The following is a 19,896-nucleotide window of genomic DNA, read 5'->3' as shown; positions in this document are numbered from 1 at the left end:
ATGCATGGACAGAGACCTGGGATGTAACATTTGTTTTAGGGCATGAGATCATGGGAGAACTTGTTTTTTTATTTTTTATTTCCATTGATATGGCTATTGTATTGTTTTCACCATATATGCAGAAATTGAGGAGGAGAAGTAATTTGGTGTAACATCAATTGATCTGCAGCAACAAAACTGCCACATGTGGATTTCCAGAAGCAAACATAAGTCCCTGTTATCTGTGTTCTCTGCAACCACCCATGGGAAGGATCTGAATTTCTGACAGTCTTAAACGTGACAGCAGCCTTTCAGCATGTAGACGAGTACAGTAATTTGGCAGCAAACTCAAGACTCATGCTCACCAGACTGGTAGATCGGAAATAAATCACAGATGTCACACACATGGTCTCTTAGACAGGAGAGAATTGATAAGGTGCCAAACTCCATCACACCCACACTGCTCTTGTTTCCAATTGATAGAACCTCTCACCCTTGAAATTCTGACAAGTACTATTAGGGAAAGAGACTCTAACTCATATCTCTTCCTGACTCTTTATCCATCTTTACAAACAGTTTCTCTCTAAGCTCAGTCTCAAGCTCATTTAATTATGACATCTGAATCAATACTCCATACGAGACCCAGCCTGCATCAGCTTGCTCGGCAGTTTCCAATGCCCATGACAGCCTTTCTGAAAATGTTCATCTTCTTCTGAAAAGAAGGTATCCAGCTTAACATTAGATATCTTTATTTACTTTCAATTTTTGAAATCATTTGTTGCTTCCAGGCCTCCCAAGATTTAACATATCATTTCAAAAAAAAATACGTTTGCATTTTTGGAACTCAGATTCACTTGCTGTCTCTGAAATGCTAAGCTAGAGACTACAAAAATGGAAATGAACCAGCAGCAATTTAAATAAATTACAAGCTGACAACAACCTGCCTTGGTGATGTTTTAAATGAAACATATGAACTGTAAAAATATCAGAATGTTTCAGGATATCTTAATAGAATACATTATGATCCTATGGTGGGTTTTTAGGTTATCAGAATGTAAAGGAACTTAATGTGAGGGAGGTTTAGGGAAAAAAAAGAGCACAAAAATAATGTGCTAAATTTGGAGCCTGATTTGGTGATGTAAACATGATCAGTTTACCTGAATCAATGTTCTTTAGATACGGAATGTACATGTAAAGATGACTTCTGACTGAAAAGAAGTCCTTAGTGTATAAGATACAGCTAATCTCGTAATATACAATATGTAGCTATGGTTATGCACTAAGAGCATACATAATGGCCTTAAATCTAAGAATACTTAATGCCTTGCCCCTATGGATCAAATCCTCGAGCCTAGCACAAATGACCTAGCGTCTCAGAGTCCTTGTCTATCATACGTTCATAGGAAAAAGAGCCCACGATAATTAACCTTCAAGACTGAAAATTCTGTGATTATAAGGACACCTCACCATTGTGTGTGTAGGCCTTTAAAATGTTTCTTATGGAATTTGTGGTCTCTGTGTGTCTGTAAGCTATAGGCCTATATATATATCTATAGGTTATATAGGTCTATATGTGTATATGAAGTAAAGTTCTATATGTGTCTCTAAGGCATAGGCCTCTAGCAGTCCACATAGTTGTGTCTATAAGCGGTACGTCTATTTGTGTCTATCAGGCATAGATGTCTGTGTTTACAAGAAGATACAGGCCTCTCTGTGTCTATAATACACAAAACTATGTCTAGAAGGTAGAAGCCAATCCATATCTATTAAGGTTTAGACTTCTATGTATCCATGCAAGAGAGATGCCTCAAATGTCTTGAAAATGTTTGCATGCAGTCAAGAAATTAGTTAAATTACCTTAATAAGATTCCTCCTAGTTTTCTGAATAAATGCTGTATTTTTACCACAAAGAACAAAAGAAACATACACATACTCACATGCACCTATGTAAAATTATTTCTTGGAAGTCTCAGGCAGAAGTCCATAGAAAAGACGGACTTATGTCATAGCTAAGATTTTTTTTCTTTTTTCTTTTTTTTATCATGAGGAATTTAAAATGAGATTATAAGAAGATCTTTTTAACGAAGATTTGGAAGCTGTCAAAGTAAAGTTAGTTGTTTTGTGACTATCTTTAATGCTTCTAACAAAAAGAAACAATAAAATGAGATCCTTTGTAGCTTTCCCCTGAGAATGCTTAGTTTTATCGTTACTAGCAGGACTTAAATTCTTTAAGTTTGACATTGTCCTAAAGGAGAAATAGCCATTATGATTTGTTGCCTTTGAGAATGGTATGTGATTGATGAGAGTTCAAATGTTCTGATGAAGGAAATCTGAGGCCTAATACAACTTGACAGATGCCCCAGACAATAATATTAATAGTTAACATTTATTATTGTCACTACCTTTTTAAACCCCTTGAGTGACCACTATTGTACCTTATGAACCAAAATATTGTGTCTACTATAGGCATTTCAAGAGGCAACCAAAACTCACATTAAATCATTCATGAAACTTACAAAATATCTTCGAAGGGTTTTCATGGACTATTGCACATTTTTACTTGTAGTAACTAGGCTCTAGAAGTTTCACCAAATAAGCACTTATGAATGGCCCCAGAATAAAACTCCATCTCATTTACCATACATGCACATGATCAACTTTGATGAATCCTAAAAATATCCCTCAGAATACCTCCCAAATTACCTTATATATTTGTTTGGCTTATAGGAGAGAGCTGAGAAATGGTGGCAGAACTCTATTTTCCTCCTTTTAAACTAATTTCCCACGATTTGCCGAGCATTCAACTTTTAAATGTTCACATAAGGAAAGAACTAGAGTTATCCAGGTCTGGCTTAAACCTTTGGCTTGGAATTGACTTTACCCTGATTCCAAATACAGACTAGGACCATAAAAAATATTGTTAGATCCTCCTTTCATAACCTGATTAGGTAGAAATATTTTGTCGCTCAAAGCTCTATAACAGAGGGATGTGTTTGGTCAGGCATGTTAGCAGTTGAGTCATTCAAGATAAATTGCCCTGGATTGGGACTGTTTTCTGAAGCCAGAATCTGTGAAGAAAATGTAATCCCATTTCTCTGAATGCTCTTCATCACTAGATCCAAAGGGGAACATAGTTAGTGTAAGAAACAGTCAGTGTAATTCAGTATAAAGAGCCATTTCTTAGGGCAATTGTTTAAATTATGATCTAAACATCATCCAAACATAGACATTTATTTTATTCCATAAAATAAAAAAAGTGTTCATTGACTATGTTGTTTGGATAGCATGACTATGTTGCATGAACTGTGACTATTCCAAGCAATTTGGGAGACACAAGTCCCATTGCCGTTACTGGCTGGGCAAACATTTGCTCATCAGTCCATGTCTCTGGGCCTGTTTTCTTACACTTATTGTACCAAAAAATTATGTTACTCCTCAATTTATTTTAGTTCTACAGGATGACCCAATTGCTCATAGTCTTCAACAGGAGATAACTGGAAAAAATATTTACACTCTAAAAACTTTCTAGTGTATTTAAGCAACTGCTCTCCAAATGGTCTATAAATTCATTTCAACACCTAATCTGTTAGAGTTTAAACTAACTGGAATATCATCCATTCATAGGGGGAAGATCTGGTTTCTATTGATTACAAGCTTAATTTCTGCCAGCAGTAAACATGTACTGCCAACAAGAGTCAGTCTTAGGTTAAATTTGGTGGAAGTTCAGCTTTGAGGGCACTGGGCAAAGCAGGTCCTCTGTATTCACCACTAATCAGGCCACACCTAGAACAGTACATATGGATGATCTGGAGAAATTCCAGACACGAGTGATGAGGGCACCTATGGCCTGGAAAATATGTCATATCTGTAGAGGTGGAAGGAAATAGTAGGAATACTCAGAATAGACAAAGAAGACATCACACCTCTCTTTACAGATCTGAAGTGCTAGGATGTGAAAATGAGATTTCGAGTTCCAAGGGTGGAGGCAACTGCCAACAGGCTATTGGAGTTACAGGGACAAAGTCAGCATCAGTGTATGGAATTCCTTGCTAATATTCTGATGTGTTCACAAAAGGAATAGGATGCCTTGTGAAGGAGTGAGCTTCTCGTCACTTGTGCTGTTCAAGTTTTACATGGGGGAGAGAGGGCAATGAACTAGGTTCACTTAGGGCTCCCAAATTGTGTTCTGCAGTATCTAAGGAGGGTCCACAAAAGTGCTCCTGGGGGCAGTGTAGAATTAGGATGGTGGGGGCTGTTCAGTAGCCTCGGGGTCACCCAGCCTCCAGCCCCAGCTTAACCAGTGGTTCAGCTTCTGCTTGTTATTGAATTGTTTTGTTTTCTTTATGTTTGTTTATTTAATGGAAGTGCTCTGCATAGTATTTCTTTTGGATAAAAAAGTGGTGAGAGAAGGTTCTATTTTTAAAAATCTGTTTTAAAACCATTGACATCAAAGCTTCCTTAAAACTCCAGGGTTGTAGTAATCTCTGATTTTAAAGTCAAGGAAGATGTCTACTATGGCCATCTTCATCTTCCTTCAGACTTTCCTACAGTCCAGCTCTCAGATTACCTTTTGGGTTGCATCTTCTTGAAAACAGACTGGAAAAAGGGTGCAGCAGGACTGTTTGTTCTGCATTATTCTATAAATGTTATGTTCTACATATAAAAACACAGGTAAGCCAAGGGTTGTAAGACACTCAAATATTGGATTAAAACGTCAGTCAATAACTTTGAAGCAATATTTTCAGAGGATGAAATACAATTCAGACAACCAAGATTTATTCTTTTACCCATATCTAGAAACCCACTTCTCAGATAAGTCTAAAAATTAAGGAGTAAGTGAAAGAACTAAGATGTTTCCAAGAATGAAGTTGATTGCAAGACTTACTTTTGGTTGTATAGTTTAAAAGTTTCACTAATATTTTCTTTCAGGGAACCTGTGTGGCTGAACAACCTTCATCTTTACCTCCTGACACATCACCCTTGGCACACTTGGCTTACATGTGACATTACTGTGTTTTTAAAGATTCTCAGCAAATATTGTAGGACAACCAGATGATTCATACTGTAAGATTCTGTGTCGGGAGCCCGTCCGAACCGCCAGCCTGATGACACAGTCCGGGCAGCCGGATGGAAGGGACTGCACAGCGGCCTTCCTGGAGGCGCAACCCTGATATCCCTCCTGCTCAAAATGTCCCTCCTAATGCATTTGTTTATTTTGGTTTCAATTCAAGCTGCCCCTTCAGGGAAGAGGCCATATCCAATTCTCCCTGAACATTTTAGGTACTGGTCCTAAAGGAAATTGGAAAAAACCACTACTGCCCTTGTGACTAACCCTGATAATGAGAAAGTGAGACCCCATGAGTATTGGACCCAAGTTTATGGGAAAAAAGATATGGAAAATTTACCTGCGTTGAGGTTCCTTCCCCTGCCTCTATGTGGCCTCCAAATAACATATTCAATGATTAACGGCAACAGGTGGGTACAGAGAACAAATGATATTCTTTGGCTGGCCCACCAAAGAACCTGGTAAACTATAAAACAAATGAGAACAGGGCATTACCTAACTCCAGAACAGAAAAATCTCCATTGAAGCACAGTCCATAAAGTTTGTCCCTGTGTGCCAAAAGGTCAGCGTATCCTTTTAGAGAGAGCCTCTTTCTTTCCTACCGGAGATGAAGAATGGGAGTATAACTATGAAAGAATGAGGGCCCTACACAAAAATAATAGAAGTGTGAACTTTAGAAAGCCATCTGTAAAGAAACCAAGAGTCTGGCACCTACCTAACCTTTGTAAGATTTTCTGGCCACAATAACTAAGAACAAAGCTTACTTAGAAACAAATTAACTGCTAAGACCTGACAAATGATTTAATCTCATTCTCCAAACTCATGTAACTGTGCTATGTGTCAATTAATTGATTAATATCTGTACTTTATGTAATCAAAGAGTATATAATCAAGCTGCTACTTTTCATTGAAGACCAGGCTCAGCTTTTGCTAGTGTCTGTGTCCTCATTCATTCATTCATTCGCCAATGCTGTTCATCCTTCAGGGACTCATGAACTCGCTGGAGCTGGACTCCGGCAACTCTGGGACTCAAATTGAAAATTGGACATGCATGTGAGCTGACACTCAGGGCTACTGAATAACTTTAAAACAGGGGGAGGAATCATTTGGACATAAAAGTTTATCTAGATCCACTAGGATGGCTATAATTTTAACAAATAAAAGGAAAATAAAGTGTTGGTGAGGAACACTCATGCATCGCTGGTGGGAATGTAAAGCGGTGCAGCCACCATGGAAAACCAACCTGATGTTTACACAAAAAATTAAACAGAATTACTATAGGACCAAGCAATTCTACTCTTAGATATAGATGCAGAAGAATGAAAGTCAGAGATTTGAACAAATACATGGACATGCAGGTTCACAGCAGCATTACTTATAATAGTAAAATGGACAACTGAAATACTCGTCAATGAATAAGCAAATTGTGGTGTATCCATGCAGTGGATGTTATTCAGCCACAAAAGGAATGAAGTACTGATACATACTATATAACATGGATTAGTTTTGAGAACCATGCTAAGTGAAAGAAGCCAGACACAAAGGTCATATATTCTTTGATTTTGTTTATATGAAACACCCAGAATAAGTAAACTCAGGGAGACAGAGAGCAGACTGGTGGTTGTCAGGGGCCAGAGGGGAGGAAAAATGGGGAGTAACTGCTTACAGGGTGTGGGTTTCCTTTTGGGGTGACAAAAATATTTTGGAACTAGATGGAGATGGTGGTTACAGAATATTGTGAATGTACTAAATTTTAAAATCATTCACTTTAAAATGGTTAATTCTATGTTATGTGAATTTCACCTTGATGAAAAATACACACAGAATAAATTAATTTTGCAAATCCCCTTTTGTGATAAAATGACACATGTCTTTAACTCTCAAGAGCTCAATAAACAACTGACCTGAGATGTCATGCTCAGAGACAACTCTTGTTACCTGGCTTCCTATTACATTGTTCAGACAGTTCGCTAGGCCCCCTCAACACCCATCCATCAATCACTCAGTCACACAGTTATTTAGCACCCACCCCTTATGGCTTGGGGCAAAAGGCAGACCTGTTCTTCTAGGAGCTTGCAGTCTAGTTGGGAAGACCAAGCCCAACCATACAGCTTGGTATGTGTTACTTTACTATGTATGTAAAATGTCTCATCACTTCAGAGATAAGTGAGGGATAGAGAAGTATGGGAAGGCTTCATGGAGATGGCAGAATTGGAGTCCAATCTCTAAAGACAGGTGGGACTTCTTTAGCATTTTATATATTATTCTCTTATTGCATTTATCACACTGGATTTTAGTTGTTAACATGTCTGTCTATGTTTGAGGCTTATAATCATGCCCTTGCATTCCACGTGCTTCACAGCAGGAATTTTTGTGAATCTGTGGAGAAAAATCTCTCTTGCAACCATTCTTGCCACATAGAAATTAGGGGTACATTGCTACAAGAACATGCACTAAAACTTAGGTCAAAATATGTGTTTGAATGGACCACTGGGTTATGTCACTGTCTCAGAATGGCTGTTTCTAAGGAACAGCCCTGAGGCTGGAGGCAGAAAGCTGAGTGAAGAAAGTACAGGTGGGTTTACCTGACACTGATTCAGCTTAACCCATCACTTGCATGGGCCTCTTCCAAGATCCTGTTGATAATTTTGATTCCTGCTTTTGCATTTTATTTTCTTAAAGAGGATCTTCCAAACTGCATAAGCTTCAGGCCCTACAGAATCTAAACTTGCCCCTGGATAAAAGGAACCTAACTGGTTTGATTCAGAGACAATTAAGGTCTTCTGTAATGCATATAATCTGTAGTGCTTAATAAGATGGGCTCTGGAGTCACATTGCTTGGGTTGAAAATCTGATCTGTCATTAAGAGCTGTCTGACTTTGTATTTGTGGCTTAACCTCTTGAAGATGTGGTTTCCTCATTAGGAGGAAGAGCAACACCCAATTTCATGACAGTGTCTTCTTTCATTCACCTTATCTACTGAGCACAAACTAGGGGTCTGGGACAGTGATTCAATAAATGACATCACAGTAGCAGGAGAAAATGTTGGCTGGAAAGCATACTTTTTATTCAAATTTCTAGATGACAGTACGAAATGCAGAATCTTTATGTTAATTGGTTAGACTTGTGCATTACTAAGGAGAAGTGAAAGAAGATCAGAAATCTGAATATATTCAGGGCAGTCTCAGAACAAACCAGATTGCCCAGCTTGACTTCTCAATATGAGACCCTAAACTGGAGACTGAAAAGCCTCACCTTTTTCTCAGGACCATCATACTGGGAGCATATTGCAGGTGAAATTCCAGAGGGGGATCTCGATCCACGAGGCTGTAGTTATTCAGCAACTAATTCATAGGAACCTGTGTGTTTTCTCCTGTTTCTCATTATGGGCAAGAATGTGTGTAGCCGATAGCTAGTTAGTTTTCATAGAAGAAGCCCATGGCCTGTGGGATTCACTTCCTTTGGTGCTGCAGCAGAGCCGGATAAGTCCTGGTGAATAATACATGTTAATCATGGTTTTATCTGGAACTTTTAGCTGAATTTTTATATGGCAGAAAAGCAAGTTCTTGGGTGCTAACAGCTCCACCACTGTGCTACAAAATTTACCACCACTGTGCTTACACATTTTAGGTCAGGGACCTAAAAATGCCAAATAAAGCTATCCTGAATGTATGTATCTTCAGACTATGTAAGGAAGAGGCCAAGTGCAATGGCAAGAGAAGCTGTAGGTCTTAAGAATTAAAAGATGGGTCACATTTGTGAACTGGGTATAATACGCCTGCCCATATGAATGGAAATTATTTTCTCAGTTCTGTTCAAAGTCTTTGTTGAATACCTACATTTTCTTTCCTTTCTTTTTTTTTTTTTGAATCTGAGATTTAACCTAGGACAAAGACTGTCAACAGAAATATCAAATAGTTCAGTCCAGAAGCTCTACTGGCACTGAGTTTTCACATTGGCAGCCCATGTTATACAGATTAACGTAATGATGGCGAAATCAGTATTTTATTCCACTTGACATGAACACAGTCCAAGTTTCTCTCTTCCATTCTTCTGTTTTTATTAATGTAATAAAAAGAGAGCCTTCATTATTTCAAATTCAACAAACCACTCATCTAAAAAAAAGAAGAGGGAGTGAATCTTCTTTTTCAAACCCTGGGTAACCTTGGCAGCACAGGAGCCTTCACCAAAGACAAACAATGCTATAAATAACAATTATTTCCCATTCATAAAAGCTGCCTTTGACAGTCCAAAAAATAACAAATTAGAAGTGAATAGGCCCCAAGAGATTTCAGAGCACTTGAATCATCCTGAACCTGTGTTGTTTCTGCAGAGTAGAATTATTAACTCCTTTGAGGAACTACAACCAAGTTTGTGATTTCTGGGTCTTCTACCTAAGCAAGAAAAGTTGGGGCCAGTAAAGTCCACTGCCAAAGATTTTTTAAAAAACTGAGACAGGTAAGATATTTTGAGTGCCTTAAATTCAAGAATATATATTCTACTTCCTTTATATTTCACTATATAAAAGAACTAGAGATTCCTCTTCTTAGGAAACTTATCTAATGGGGAGACATAACAGATTCCTTCTTTTGATTCATTTTCTCCTCATATCCTATAGCCAATGAATTCCTCTAGTTGATAGAGGGATAGGAATATAGTGTTGGCATAGGTATTCCTATAGAGTTCATACTTGATGAATGCATTTACACCTATGCACTGAGGCAAGGAATGAAAGTAGAGTAGAAAGAGCCCTATTTATGCCAGGAAATAGCCATGTGACTGAGTGGGACCTTCTGGGCTACAGTTGTCTTCACTGTGAGAGGCGCTTCCCAGCAATGAAATTCTCTGCTTACAGTCCTAGTAACACACTGTTCATACAACTGGAACAGTTGCAGTCACTTCCAGGCAGGTGCTGTTCAATGACACTAAAATAAGACTTGGTGGTAAAGATGAAGCAAAGATTAGTCAGCTGAGCAGTTTGCACAATGCACAGTCATAGAGCACCCAATTGTGAAGATTCTTGAACTGTATAACTAGATTTTTATTCTGTTTTGATATAGTAACAAAGTCCCTAAATGGAATTATACTTAAGTCTGAGAAGAGCAGCTGGTGGTAATGTAGGTATAATTCTATTAAGAAATTCAGCTGGAGCCATAATGAAAAATTAGATGATCAGGTGATTTGATTTGTACACATATCCACTATTTCCAGAAAATGACAATTTCTTCAATTATTTAAAAAGTAATTCTTACAGTTTCTTTCTCTGAACATCTCTCTTTATCCTAAATGGCTGCATGACTCTGATATTATTTTGTCCTGCATACCTCATCCCAGAAATGCCCTGGGTATTTCAGAGCTGCTTTTGCTTTCAAGTACCATGGCTCCAATGATCAATTTACAGGCTAAAAATGCTTTGCTACATCCCTCCGATTCTTCAGATAGTGAAATAGGAGTTTTCACATGCTCAAAAACCAGAGCTACTTTGGCCCAAGGCTCTGAGGAGGAATCCAACGCGTTAATAATTAGGGACACGTCACGCATATCCTTCAAGAAGGGCAATGATTTCAGTTTTAGATACTGGGATCACATTTCTATGTTGTAATTTATTTAAAGGGATATCTGTAAAATGTAAAATCAGAAGCACCTGGAATTATTCTTAGATTACTCCAAAATGCTGAACTAGTTCCACAGCTGGATATTTGAGATTAAGGCACAACTAAAAGGGGTCTGGCGTTGACCACTATGCTCCAATGCCATTTTCTTTTTTTTTTGCCCAAAAAGAAAGTAGTCGATATTTTTAGTCACTATTCATCAAATCATAGTTTGGCAGTTATTCCTCTTGAAGATTTAAACATAGTCACCACAGTAAATGAAAATTCAACTAGACAGTACAAATACTGATTATTAGCTTGGACCATGTAAAGTCTCCAGTTTTGCAGATCAAAAACAGTTGACTGGTGGCATTTTCATAGGATTCAACCTACGAGTTCCCTTTAGATAAACTTTTTTATGTTTCATATAGATTTCATAACTTTATATGTCAGAACTGCAGCTACTCTAATTTCATTCCTAACTAAGTAGTTCATTTATCGAGTATATTATGGATTTTTCCCCTCAAGGACTTGGCTTAGCACGAACTCTTCAATAAGTTAACATAGGTGCTGAGTAGTTTTTGCAAGACTGCACAGGAGTGATTATGTTTGGCTTTGTCCTGAGGTTAGAGGAAAGTTCAGAGAGTTCAGCATCACCTGGGATGTTTATGAGATTTCCGCCTGTGCCGAAGCAACCACCCATCAGGGTAAAGTCCCAGCAACAGAGTCACTTTTATTGCTGGATAAACAAAAGTCATCAGAGTCATGTCTGGGGCTACTGATATTTAATGTACTTAAATCTATGAAAGAATTATTGAACACACATCGCTTACACATTCTAAGAACTTGTGTCCTCACTATTCATCACATACAGCACTATTTATAGTTCATGCAAGTGCCAAACTTAAGCAATGGGAATATTCCTTGAGAAAAACATAAATAAATCACTGCAGTGGAATTCAATTAGAATAAATCTGCCGTTCCTTGGTACAGTGGGAGAGGAGAGGCAATGCCTGAAAGCACCATCCTATGGCCTCTGATCTGGACTAAGTCCACTATGCCCTGCACTTGAAAACTAAGAAAGAGTAGGATATGCTCTGTGAATGAATTTGCACTGCAGCAGAAAGGACTAAAGAAAAACTTGGCCTTCTTGCTTCAAAACTTCCACAAAGACACAAAATGTGCCCTTGAAAGGTGCAGATAGGAGAAACCTCTCTGATTAGAGCACCAGGGGAAGGTCTGCTTTGTCCTCCTTGGAAACTCACAAACATACCGGTGTGGAGTTTAAGACTGTCAAATCTCCCTTCACTCTGGCACTTGCCAAGTGGCCCAGACATCCCTAGTTGCTCATGGGTCACAGAAAAAGTAAAGTTGTGCTGGAGAGTCTATGGAAAGGACTTGGGCATTTTCCCAGTTTCAGAACAGCTAAACATGCCTCCAGTCTACTGAGTGGCAAATGGCAGGAGAGGGAAGGGAGGAGAGGGCAGGAGGTGGAGTGCCAAGTCTCCTGGCATTAGGGTGGGTTTCAAGTTTTCTGTAAAATTCTTAACAGAAAGAATCCTACTTCTGAATTTTATGTTATGAAAAAAGACAAAAAACTTAGCAAAACCAAATCAGTGAAATCTCAAATACATAAACAACCACCTAAGGTTCTTTGAGTTTTAAATGAAGTGTGTCTATATGGTTTTCACTTGAAATTTTCTTTCTCTCTTTCTGATGGAGAAAAGCACATATTTTCCTTTTTGATTAAAATATGCATATCTAGACAATTATTATCTGTGAACTGCTCATTGGTAACAGAAAACAGTATCTTTAACTTGGTTATTAAAGTTTTTTTCACTTCGAACATCATCAAATGCAGCTGAATCTTCTTGTAAGAAGGGTTAAGAAGGAGGAGGCAGCGCAGGGGAGGAATAAGCAAATTCCTGGTCCACCCACAATGCAGTTGGGCAGGGATAACAATTGATTATGGGAATCAGAAAATCTGATGTATTTGGTTGCCAAATTAAGTAAGTTCAACAGGAGAAGTGTAATGGTGCTTTGTTACTTGTACTGTCAGTTTGAAGTGGCATCTAGAATGAAATTCTCAGAGATAACCATACAAATGCTTATCACTGGTTGTAAAACAAAAATATTATACATGACTTTTTAATATCTCCTAGGAGGGAGGTAATAAGGAAATATATGTGCTTCCCAGGAACACATATCAAATCAGGTAAATGATTCAATATGTAAGAAAAAACTTTCCATTAATATTCTTCATATGATTGTTTTATAAAAAAAGCTTACATATGAAAATAATTTTTCACTTAAATAGATTTACTCTTTGATGTTAATAGACTTAGCTGCTCAAATTAATTTTAAATTTTGTGAAGAACAATATAAAACACTGGCTTTGTTATGATCTATGAAATTATTTTTTAATATTTTTCTTGTACCCTTGAGCAATTTAAAACCTGTGAAGTAATACATTTTTCCACAGGAAACAATTGCTATGGTGATTCTGAATCCTTAATTTTTATATTCAACACAAGCATTAAGCTTTGGAGTTTACTGAGACAACAAAATGAAATACACAATTGCCTTGAAATATTATCTGCAAGTAAGAAAACATTTAGAGATGACTTAACTGTTTTTATATACAAAAAAATGTAGACTTTTAATCCATTATAGCCGAGGTGTGAAGAGTGTAGATTAATGCAGGTAAACACTTCAGCTAAGTGCTCTTGGGTGAATTGCAATAAAAATTAAGACCTATACTTTAACAGGATAAAGTCACCTCTAAATTACTCTTTGTTAATTTTAAATAAGGGGAATTAAATGTCATTACTAAAACCAGGTATTCTGAAAGTGTAACAGTCTACTGGCAATAATTTTCAGTGCCTGTCAGTTTAGTCAGTGTTATATAAAGTTATAGAATTTACCATTAAGAGTTCTATTAAATATTTCCAGGATAGCATAAAATTTTCTCCATAAATGGGAAAACTCATAGTTAACCACCCCTCCAAATTGTGAATATATCTGAAATGAAGATGGTGTCAAATATCTCATTATTAAGATGCTGTTTCCATATGACATCCAAAAATGGAGATCAGTCACTTTCTGACTTCCTTTCCTAAATTTATTTGCAAAGGTTTAGGATATTTCATTTGCTAAATGCAATTCAATACTATCCTAACTGAAAACATTAAGGTGATAAAACAATGACTTTATGTATTGAATAAAAATACTTCAGTGAATATAAGAGGGAAAAAGAATTGACCACATTCACACTTTCAAAGTACAGTGTAAGTACTTGGGTATAAATACATTATGATCTATTCTAAGATGTCTCTTTGGCAGCTAAAACCTGTCACAAGATGGTGGTGAGCCATTTTTTTTTTTCTGTGACCTTTCCAAGTTGGTTTATCTATAAAAACATAATTATGTTTTCTTTTAGGTTTTCCTATGATACAATTTTGGATAGTTTTAATTTTTTCTAGCAAATGAAGACAATTCTTTGCAAGAAGAAGTTTGAATTTCATCATGATTACAGGCCATTTCTTGGCACTCCAACTAACAGAATGAATTGTATTTAAAATTAAGAGATCAAAGATGTATTTGTGGCATAGATTACTAAATCATGGGATTTGTTATAACCTGTATTTAGGGAACTTTAAATTTGTATACGTAACTATTTACATTTCAAATAATGAGTGTGTTTGCCTGTAATATATAAAGATATTAGCTAACTGAAGGAATATAATGATGTTGGGCATAAGTAGAACAATATCTATGTTATATATTTTAGCTGATTTTAACATAATCAAAAATAAGCAAGATTGAAAATTACCATAGATAATCCTCACATCTCATTCAAATGCTTAAATTTCTTTAAAACTCTGCTTGACATAATAAGAAAAGAACTGGATTGGGAGCCAGAAGACAGCTGAAGTTGGAATACATCCCTTCACCTTCCTAACTCTGGGTCTCACTGTTCTGATCTGTAACTATACCACCAGGCTGCAAATTCCCTAAGGGTCTCTCCAATCCTGACATTGCCCAATCCTTTTAGTCTGTCCCTGCAAGCCTTTATCTTTACATTTCATATCCATTTATTTTTCCTGAAAGGGTTTCTGAGAGTCAAATGGCTGAAATGGCCAAAGGAAAAGAGAAAGAAAAAGAAAAAAAAGAAAAACTATAGAGAAGTTGGAGTTGAAGCAACCTTTGATAAACCCAGGATCTCCAGTGGACTCGCATGTTTTGCAGACTGAAAAATATGTAATTATTGTTTAATTTTTAAAAATGAAAACAAATGATTGTTGGCAAATAAAGTGATACTGAATGAATCTGGAGATTTTTAACTCTAGTCCTACTGATGTCAACTGTAGGATGCTTTGACAATGCTGGAATATTCAGTAAAGATAATAAAAGCACATTAAATAGAAGAATACTATATGAAGGAAGGAGAAAGAAATTAAAAATTTAAACATAAAATTGGTCAAGCCATAAAAATATAATTAAAACATCCTCTGAGGCATTCTATCATGATTAACATAAAAAGTTGTAACATTTTCAATTAAAAATGGACATAACTCATTATAAAATGAAATGTAGGCCCCTCCAAGTATTATTTCATACAGGACCTTTCAGAGATCACCAAAAAGGCTTAGTTTAAACAATATTAATATGAAAGAATATTTTGGACTATCTTGATGTTATGTTCAAAATGTTAAATAAAATTGGTATATTGGTATAATATATCATGTCTACCCAGCAAAGAAATACTGGAACCATTCACTACACACAATTAATTTGAGGGAGGGTTGGTAATTACTTCTGTGATTATCTTGATAGAACAAATAAGAGCAGATTGTTTTATTTGCACTATTATAGCAAGCTAATTATAAATAGCTGGTATCTAATACTCCTTAAGCAGAAAAACATCAATTTTGAGAAATTCTAAATCCTCATGGATTGATTTGGCACTCATCTTTTGGGACTGATTAATCATAGTACACCTTATATATAGTAAGTCCTCACTGAAAATTGAATGAAATTCCTACAGCCCTAATTTCTTTACATTAGGTCACACCAAAATCTATTCCCAGCTTTACTATTGTACCTTAGTGGCTGTTCTCTGGATTGTTCATAGGTATTGTATGAATATGGCCCATAAGGGTTAAAGAGTGTTATGTGCATTCCTGCATGGCTGGAATTATCTGAAATATTAATATGGTAATATACATATGAGTCTCCAAGGAGAATATGTATTATGTCACAAGCCCAAATAGATTTGTTCTATATCTTTTTGGATTATTTATTGGGTTACTGCTTTGCCAAAATCACTTTGGTAATGTGATTCTATATAACTAAACCCTTTAGCCAGTCATCCAAATTTCTCTTCAGTCTAGCCTCAGTCCTTCAAGATATGCCCAACACAAGTGATCACATATAACAAACACCTTCTAGTGAATCTTCTGTTAATCAAACACGCAATCCTCCTGAACCCACACTGATCTCCTTGAAAGGGAAGCAATATGGTGTATACACATTCTAATGTGTTTTCCTCTGCTGCATTTCTGTGTATATAAGTTGCTCACTAGTGTGCCCAGGCATTGACCTGATCAGTGTAGAGAAGGCACTAGAACTGTTAGTAGGAATGAAAGAAAGGAAGCAAGGAAAGAATGTAGGGAGAAAAGAAAGGGTCAATATTTAACTTATGATGACCAAAATCGAACTTTTGAGCTGAGTCAACAGTCATAAAAGTCAGAATTGATAAGGAAAGAATTGTTTAAAATCCCATCTGCTCTTATTTAGCATATTGAGAGTCAAGCCTAGCTAATACATCTTGGAATTTACAATACACCAGAAGTAGAAAGAACTCGAGATATGATATAAAAAAAAAAGTAGAACACCATTCCAGAAGGACTGTGGAAGAGAAATTTGTGGACCTAAGAGAAACAGAGAAAGATATCTTGACCTTCTTTTTCTGTTTCAAAAATCTCAGCAGGCAGATGTGTTAGATTGGCTGGGAGTAATGCTTTCATCCTGCACCCTGTTTGTGTTTGGGGGAAGAGACTGTTTCAGAGGGTGCCTGGAACAATCTGGGAGGCTCAAATGGTTGGGTGCAGTGAGGGAACCTGAGTCCCTCACACAACCAAGCTGAGTTCTTTTGGGAAATTGCCCGAAGTTCCACCACGCCTGTCAGGAAAGCGGACAAGGTAGCTGATGGTGCTGGCTGTCAGCTCTCCAGCACAAATTGTCCTTCCACCTTGGCTAGAGGTGATCATACCCTCCATGAGTTAGCCAGACTTGAGAAGGACATGCCAAGCCCAGAGAGATGAAACCACAGTTCACAGCAGCAGCATGTATGCCACACACAAAACCTGACACGAGTTAGCGGGCCCTGGTGAGAGCACACATATGAATTAGCACAATACCAAGAGGTGATGCCCTGAGCCGCTACATGTAGCCACAGTGAGGGTGGCAGCTGGGTTAGAAAGAACAGAGATTATCTGAGCCAGAACCTGCAGGGAGCTGAATTTTGCCTTCTTATTTGTTTAAATTAGAAGAGATGGAGATAAGTTAATTGCTAAGTCTGAATTTCGCCCTGTCTGCTATATGAGTTCAAAAAAGATCAGAGCAGTCCTAGGTTTTTTCTGCACAGCTGTGTTCAAATTTTTATTGCTTTCCATTCTCCTAAGAAGCTTGTTTTCTATAACATGCTTCATAGTCCATCTTGCATTGTTCCCTTTTTAATCTATTGACCTATTTATTTTTTGGTGCTGGTATATCTTGTATCCACCCTTACTCTAAGCCAGTATAGCTTCATGAAGACAAGACTACATTAATATTCCTCATTATCAGCATAGTATTAACACAAGCACTAGAGCCAAAAGATTTATTACAAAGCCTTTCATAACTCAGTCCAATTGTATATCTTTGATCATATTTGTATTAAATAATAAATACTATATCACAGAATGTAGCTAGTATAAACATATAATACTGACGAAGTATAGGATCTCTTAGCTAATAGAACCAGAAAAGAATATTCAAACAATATAGAAATATATGTTATACAGTTATCACTCATATAATCATATAGTTACTTTTACCTAGCACTGGAAATTCAGTATGGTCATTATATGTTATAGATAGTTAGATTGGCATTTTTTAATAAGAAAAATACCGATGTTGTAGATATGTTCAATGGCAGAAACACCAGTAGATTAGATTTCAAAGTAGAAGATGTTCATGATAGAAGTAACATAAAATAAATCATGAAACCTAACTTAAAAACAGACTTTATCTCAAATAAAGTACTTTCAAGTTCTCTTTATAGTGAAAATAAAACTCAACCACTTCTCCAGATTTGACCTCTCTGGGTGGCTTACCTGAATAAATAAAGAATTTAAAAATTACAAAGGAAGTTCTCATACCAAAATGGGGTTACAGATTGACACCAAAATGTCTTCTTATTTATTGCTGCCTGAGTTAAGGAATAGAGTTAAACATACTGCATTTTGTGCACTATTGCTTTTTTCTCTATCATAGGAGTGATATAAATAAGTAGCCCCTGGGCTTTTCAAACCTACAACACCATATTTCATTATGGCATCCAATAAGGTCAAAAGGCAAAGAGTAAAAAACTCCCAGCATGAGCTAACTTTGTCAATTTAAAATGTGGTTTTCTATTCAGCCCATTGTTAAGCAAGCTGTTCAAATAATGTCTTGTTTCCCATGTCTTGGGTCTCCGATAGGCTTCAAAGTCTGGGGAAAATCCTATGCAAGTCTGAAATCTAACCTTCACCCCTCCATCTTTCTGTCTCCTGCTTTCTGATCTTTTTAAATATGGAATCTTTAATAGAAAATTTCTGTTGCAGAGCTGAAAACAGTATGGGGTCAAAATCCTGTACAGGTCATTTAAAGCAACATGTACAGTCTTTTGAATGTTTTTAAGAACGATTTAGTTGACCTCTGGGTTCTCTTCTTCAAACATATTCTTTAAACACACATAAACACAAGTAAAACATATTTTAGCATCAGATTATCAAAATCCAAAACACCAGATAAATCTAAATGTTTAATGTTTAAATGAAGTGTTTAAATAAAAGGCTTTTCAAGCAACAAACTACATATATCTCAGATAAATTAATTAATGTAAGAGCAAGAGTATTTGCATGGGGAATATGGGGGAATAGATAACGGAATATAGCTGAATCAAACCCAGTGTCTCTGAGGAGTAAGCACTTCTAACAAAACCAATAACTTGGACCAATAATCAATAAGGTAATCAAGTACATGTTAGACACAAGTAGACTTAATTTCCTCTATTCCATGCAAAAGACAATGTGGTCTAGCATTTTCTGCATGAGCTCAAAGTGGAAGTCAACTATCACAAAAATAAAATAAAACCATCAGATACTGTATATATTTTATGACAAAATTTGATTTACAAATCAAAACACCCCTGTCTTTCCCTGCCATTCATTTCCCTTCTGGATTACCTCTTAGCCATTCTTTTAAAGGGGAAATGCTGGCATCAATAATATACCTAGAAAAACAACTGTTCTCTCACCTACAGAAGGAAATCCATAAAATAATGTGTCTGTGTCAGGGTCACTAGAAAAGGCAGGGACGTTTCAGTTTCAAGAACTGAATACAAATGTTATTATAAAGTAGAACTTAATCACTACATCATGCAAAGTATGGTTGGCCCATCTGATACTATATGGATGGAGTCATTGTGATACCAGAGGAGGTGACCAGAAGATTAATGAAGTTTATGGTAACAATATAACCCAAAGACAGGCGTAACACAATATAAATAGCAAAAACTTAAGCACAATGCCTCTATATGGAGTTTAACATTTTACCAAAATTGGAATGGAAGGCATTAAAAAAAAAACATTCCAATAAAGGCAGAAAGAAGTACACAAAAAGAAAGGAAAAGAAAATCCACATAAAAAGAATTTATGAAAGACAAGTTTTTATCAACACTGAATCAATTCTTGGGCCCTTTTCCAGACTTGAGAACAAAGTATGTTAGGCTATAACTCCAAAGTAAGATCTCAGGGAAAAAAAAATCTAATCCAAAAATGATTGAACACATACCAGCATCGTCAATATGAAACATGTCCAAAATCTCCTTGGGCTCCCCAGTTTGCGTCTTGGTTCTCTCAGGCAATTGAAGCAACACCGTGTACCCATAATAAAATGAACACTTACCAGACATATCAACATTCCTGGAAGCAACGAAGAGAAAACACCACTTAC

The 19,896-nt window shown here is 36.6% G+C and overlaps 1 protein-coding gene across 1 annotated transcript in view; it reads right to left on the bottom strand.

Annotated features, from left to right (window-relative positions):
• The window catches only part of SAMD5 (sterile alpha motif domain containing 5), a 404,170-nt gene that overhangs the window by 10,944 nt on the left and 373,330 nt on the right, over positions 1-19,896 (bottom strand). Inside the window, exon 2 of the mRNA XM_073219730.1 lies at positions 1-19,896. This exon is cut by the window's left edge and continues 10,944 nt beyond it. Within this exon, the coding sequence (XP_073075831.1) occupies positions 19,708-19,896 (189 nt within the window). The 3' untranslated portion in view covers positions 1-19,707.

Source organism: Manis javanica, chromosome 13, assembly GCF_040802235.1.
Source record: "Manis javanica isolate MJ-LG chromosome 13, MJ_LKY, whole genome shotgun sequence".
In the NCBI taxonomy this organism is placed as follows: Eukaryota; Metazoa; Chordata; class Mammalia; order Pholidota; family Manidae; genus Manis; species Manis javanica.
Note: the sequence above shows the minus strand (reverse complement) of the source record. Positions and strands in the feature narration are given on the sequence as shown.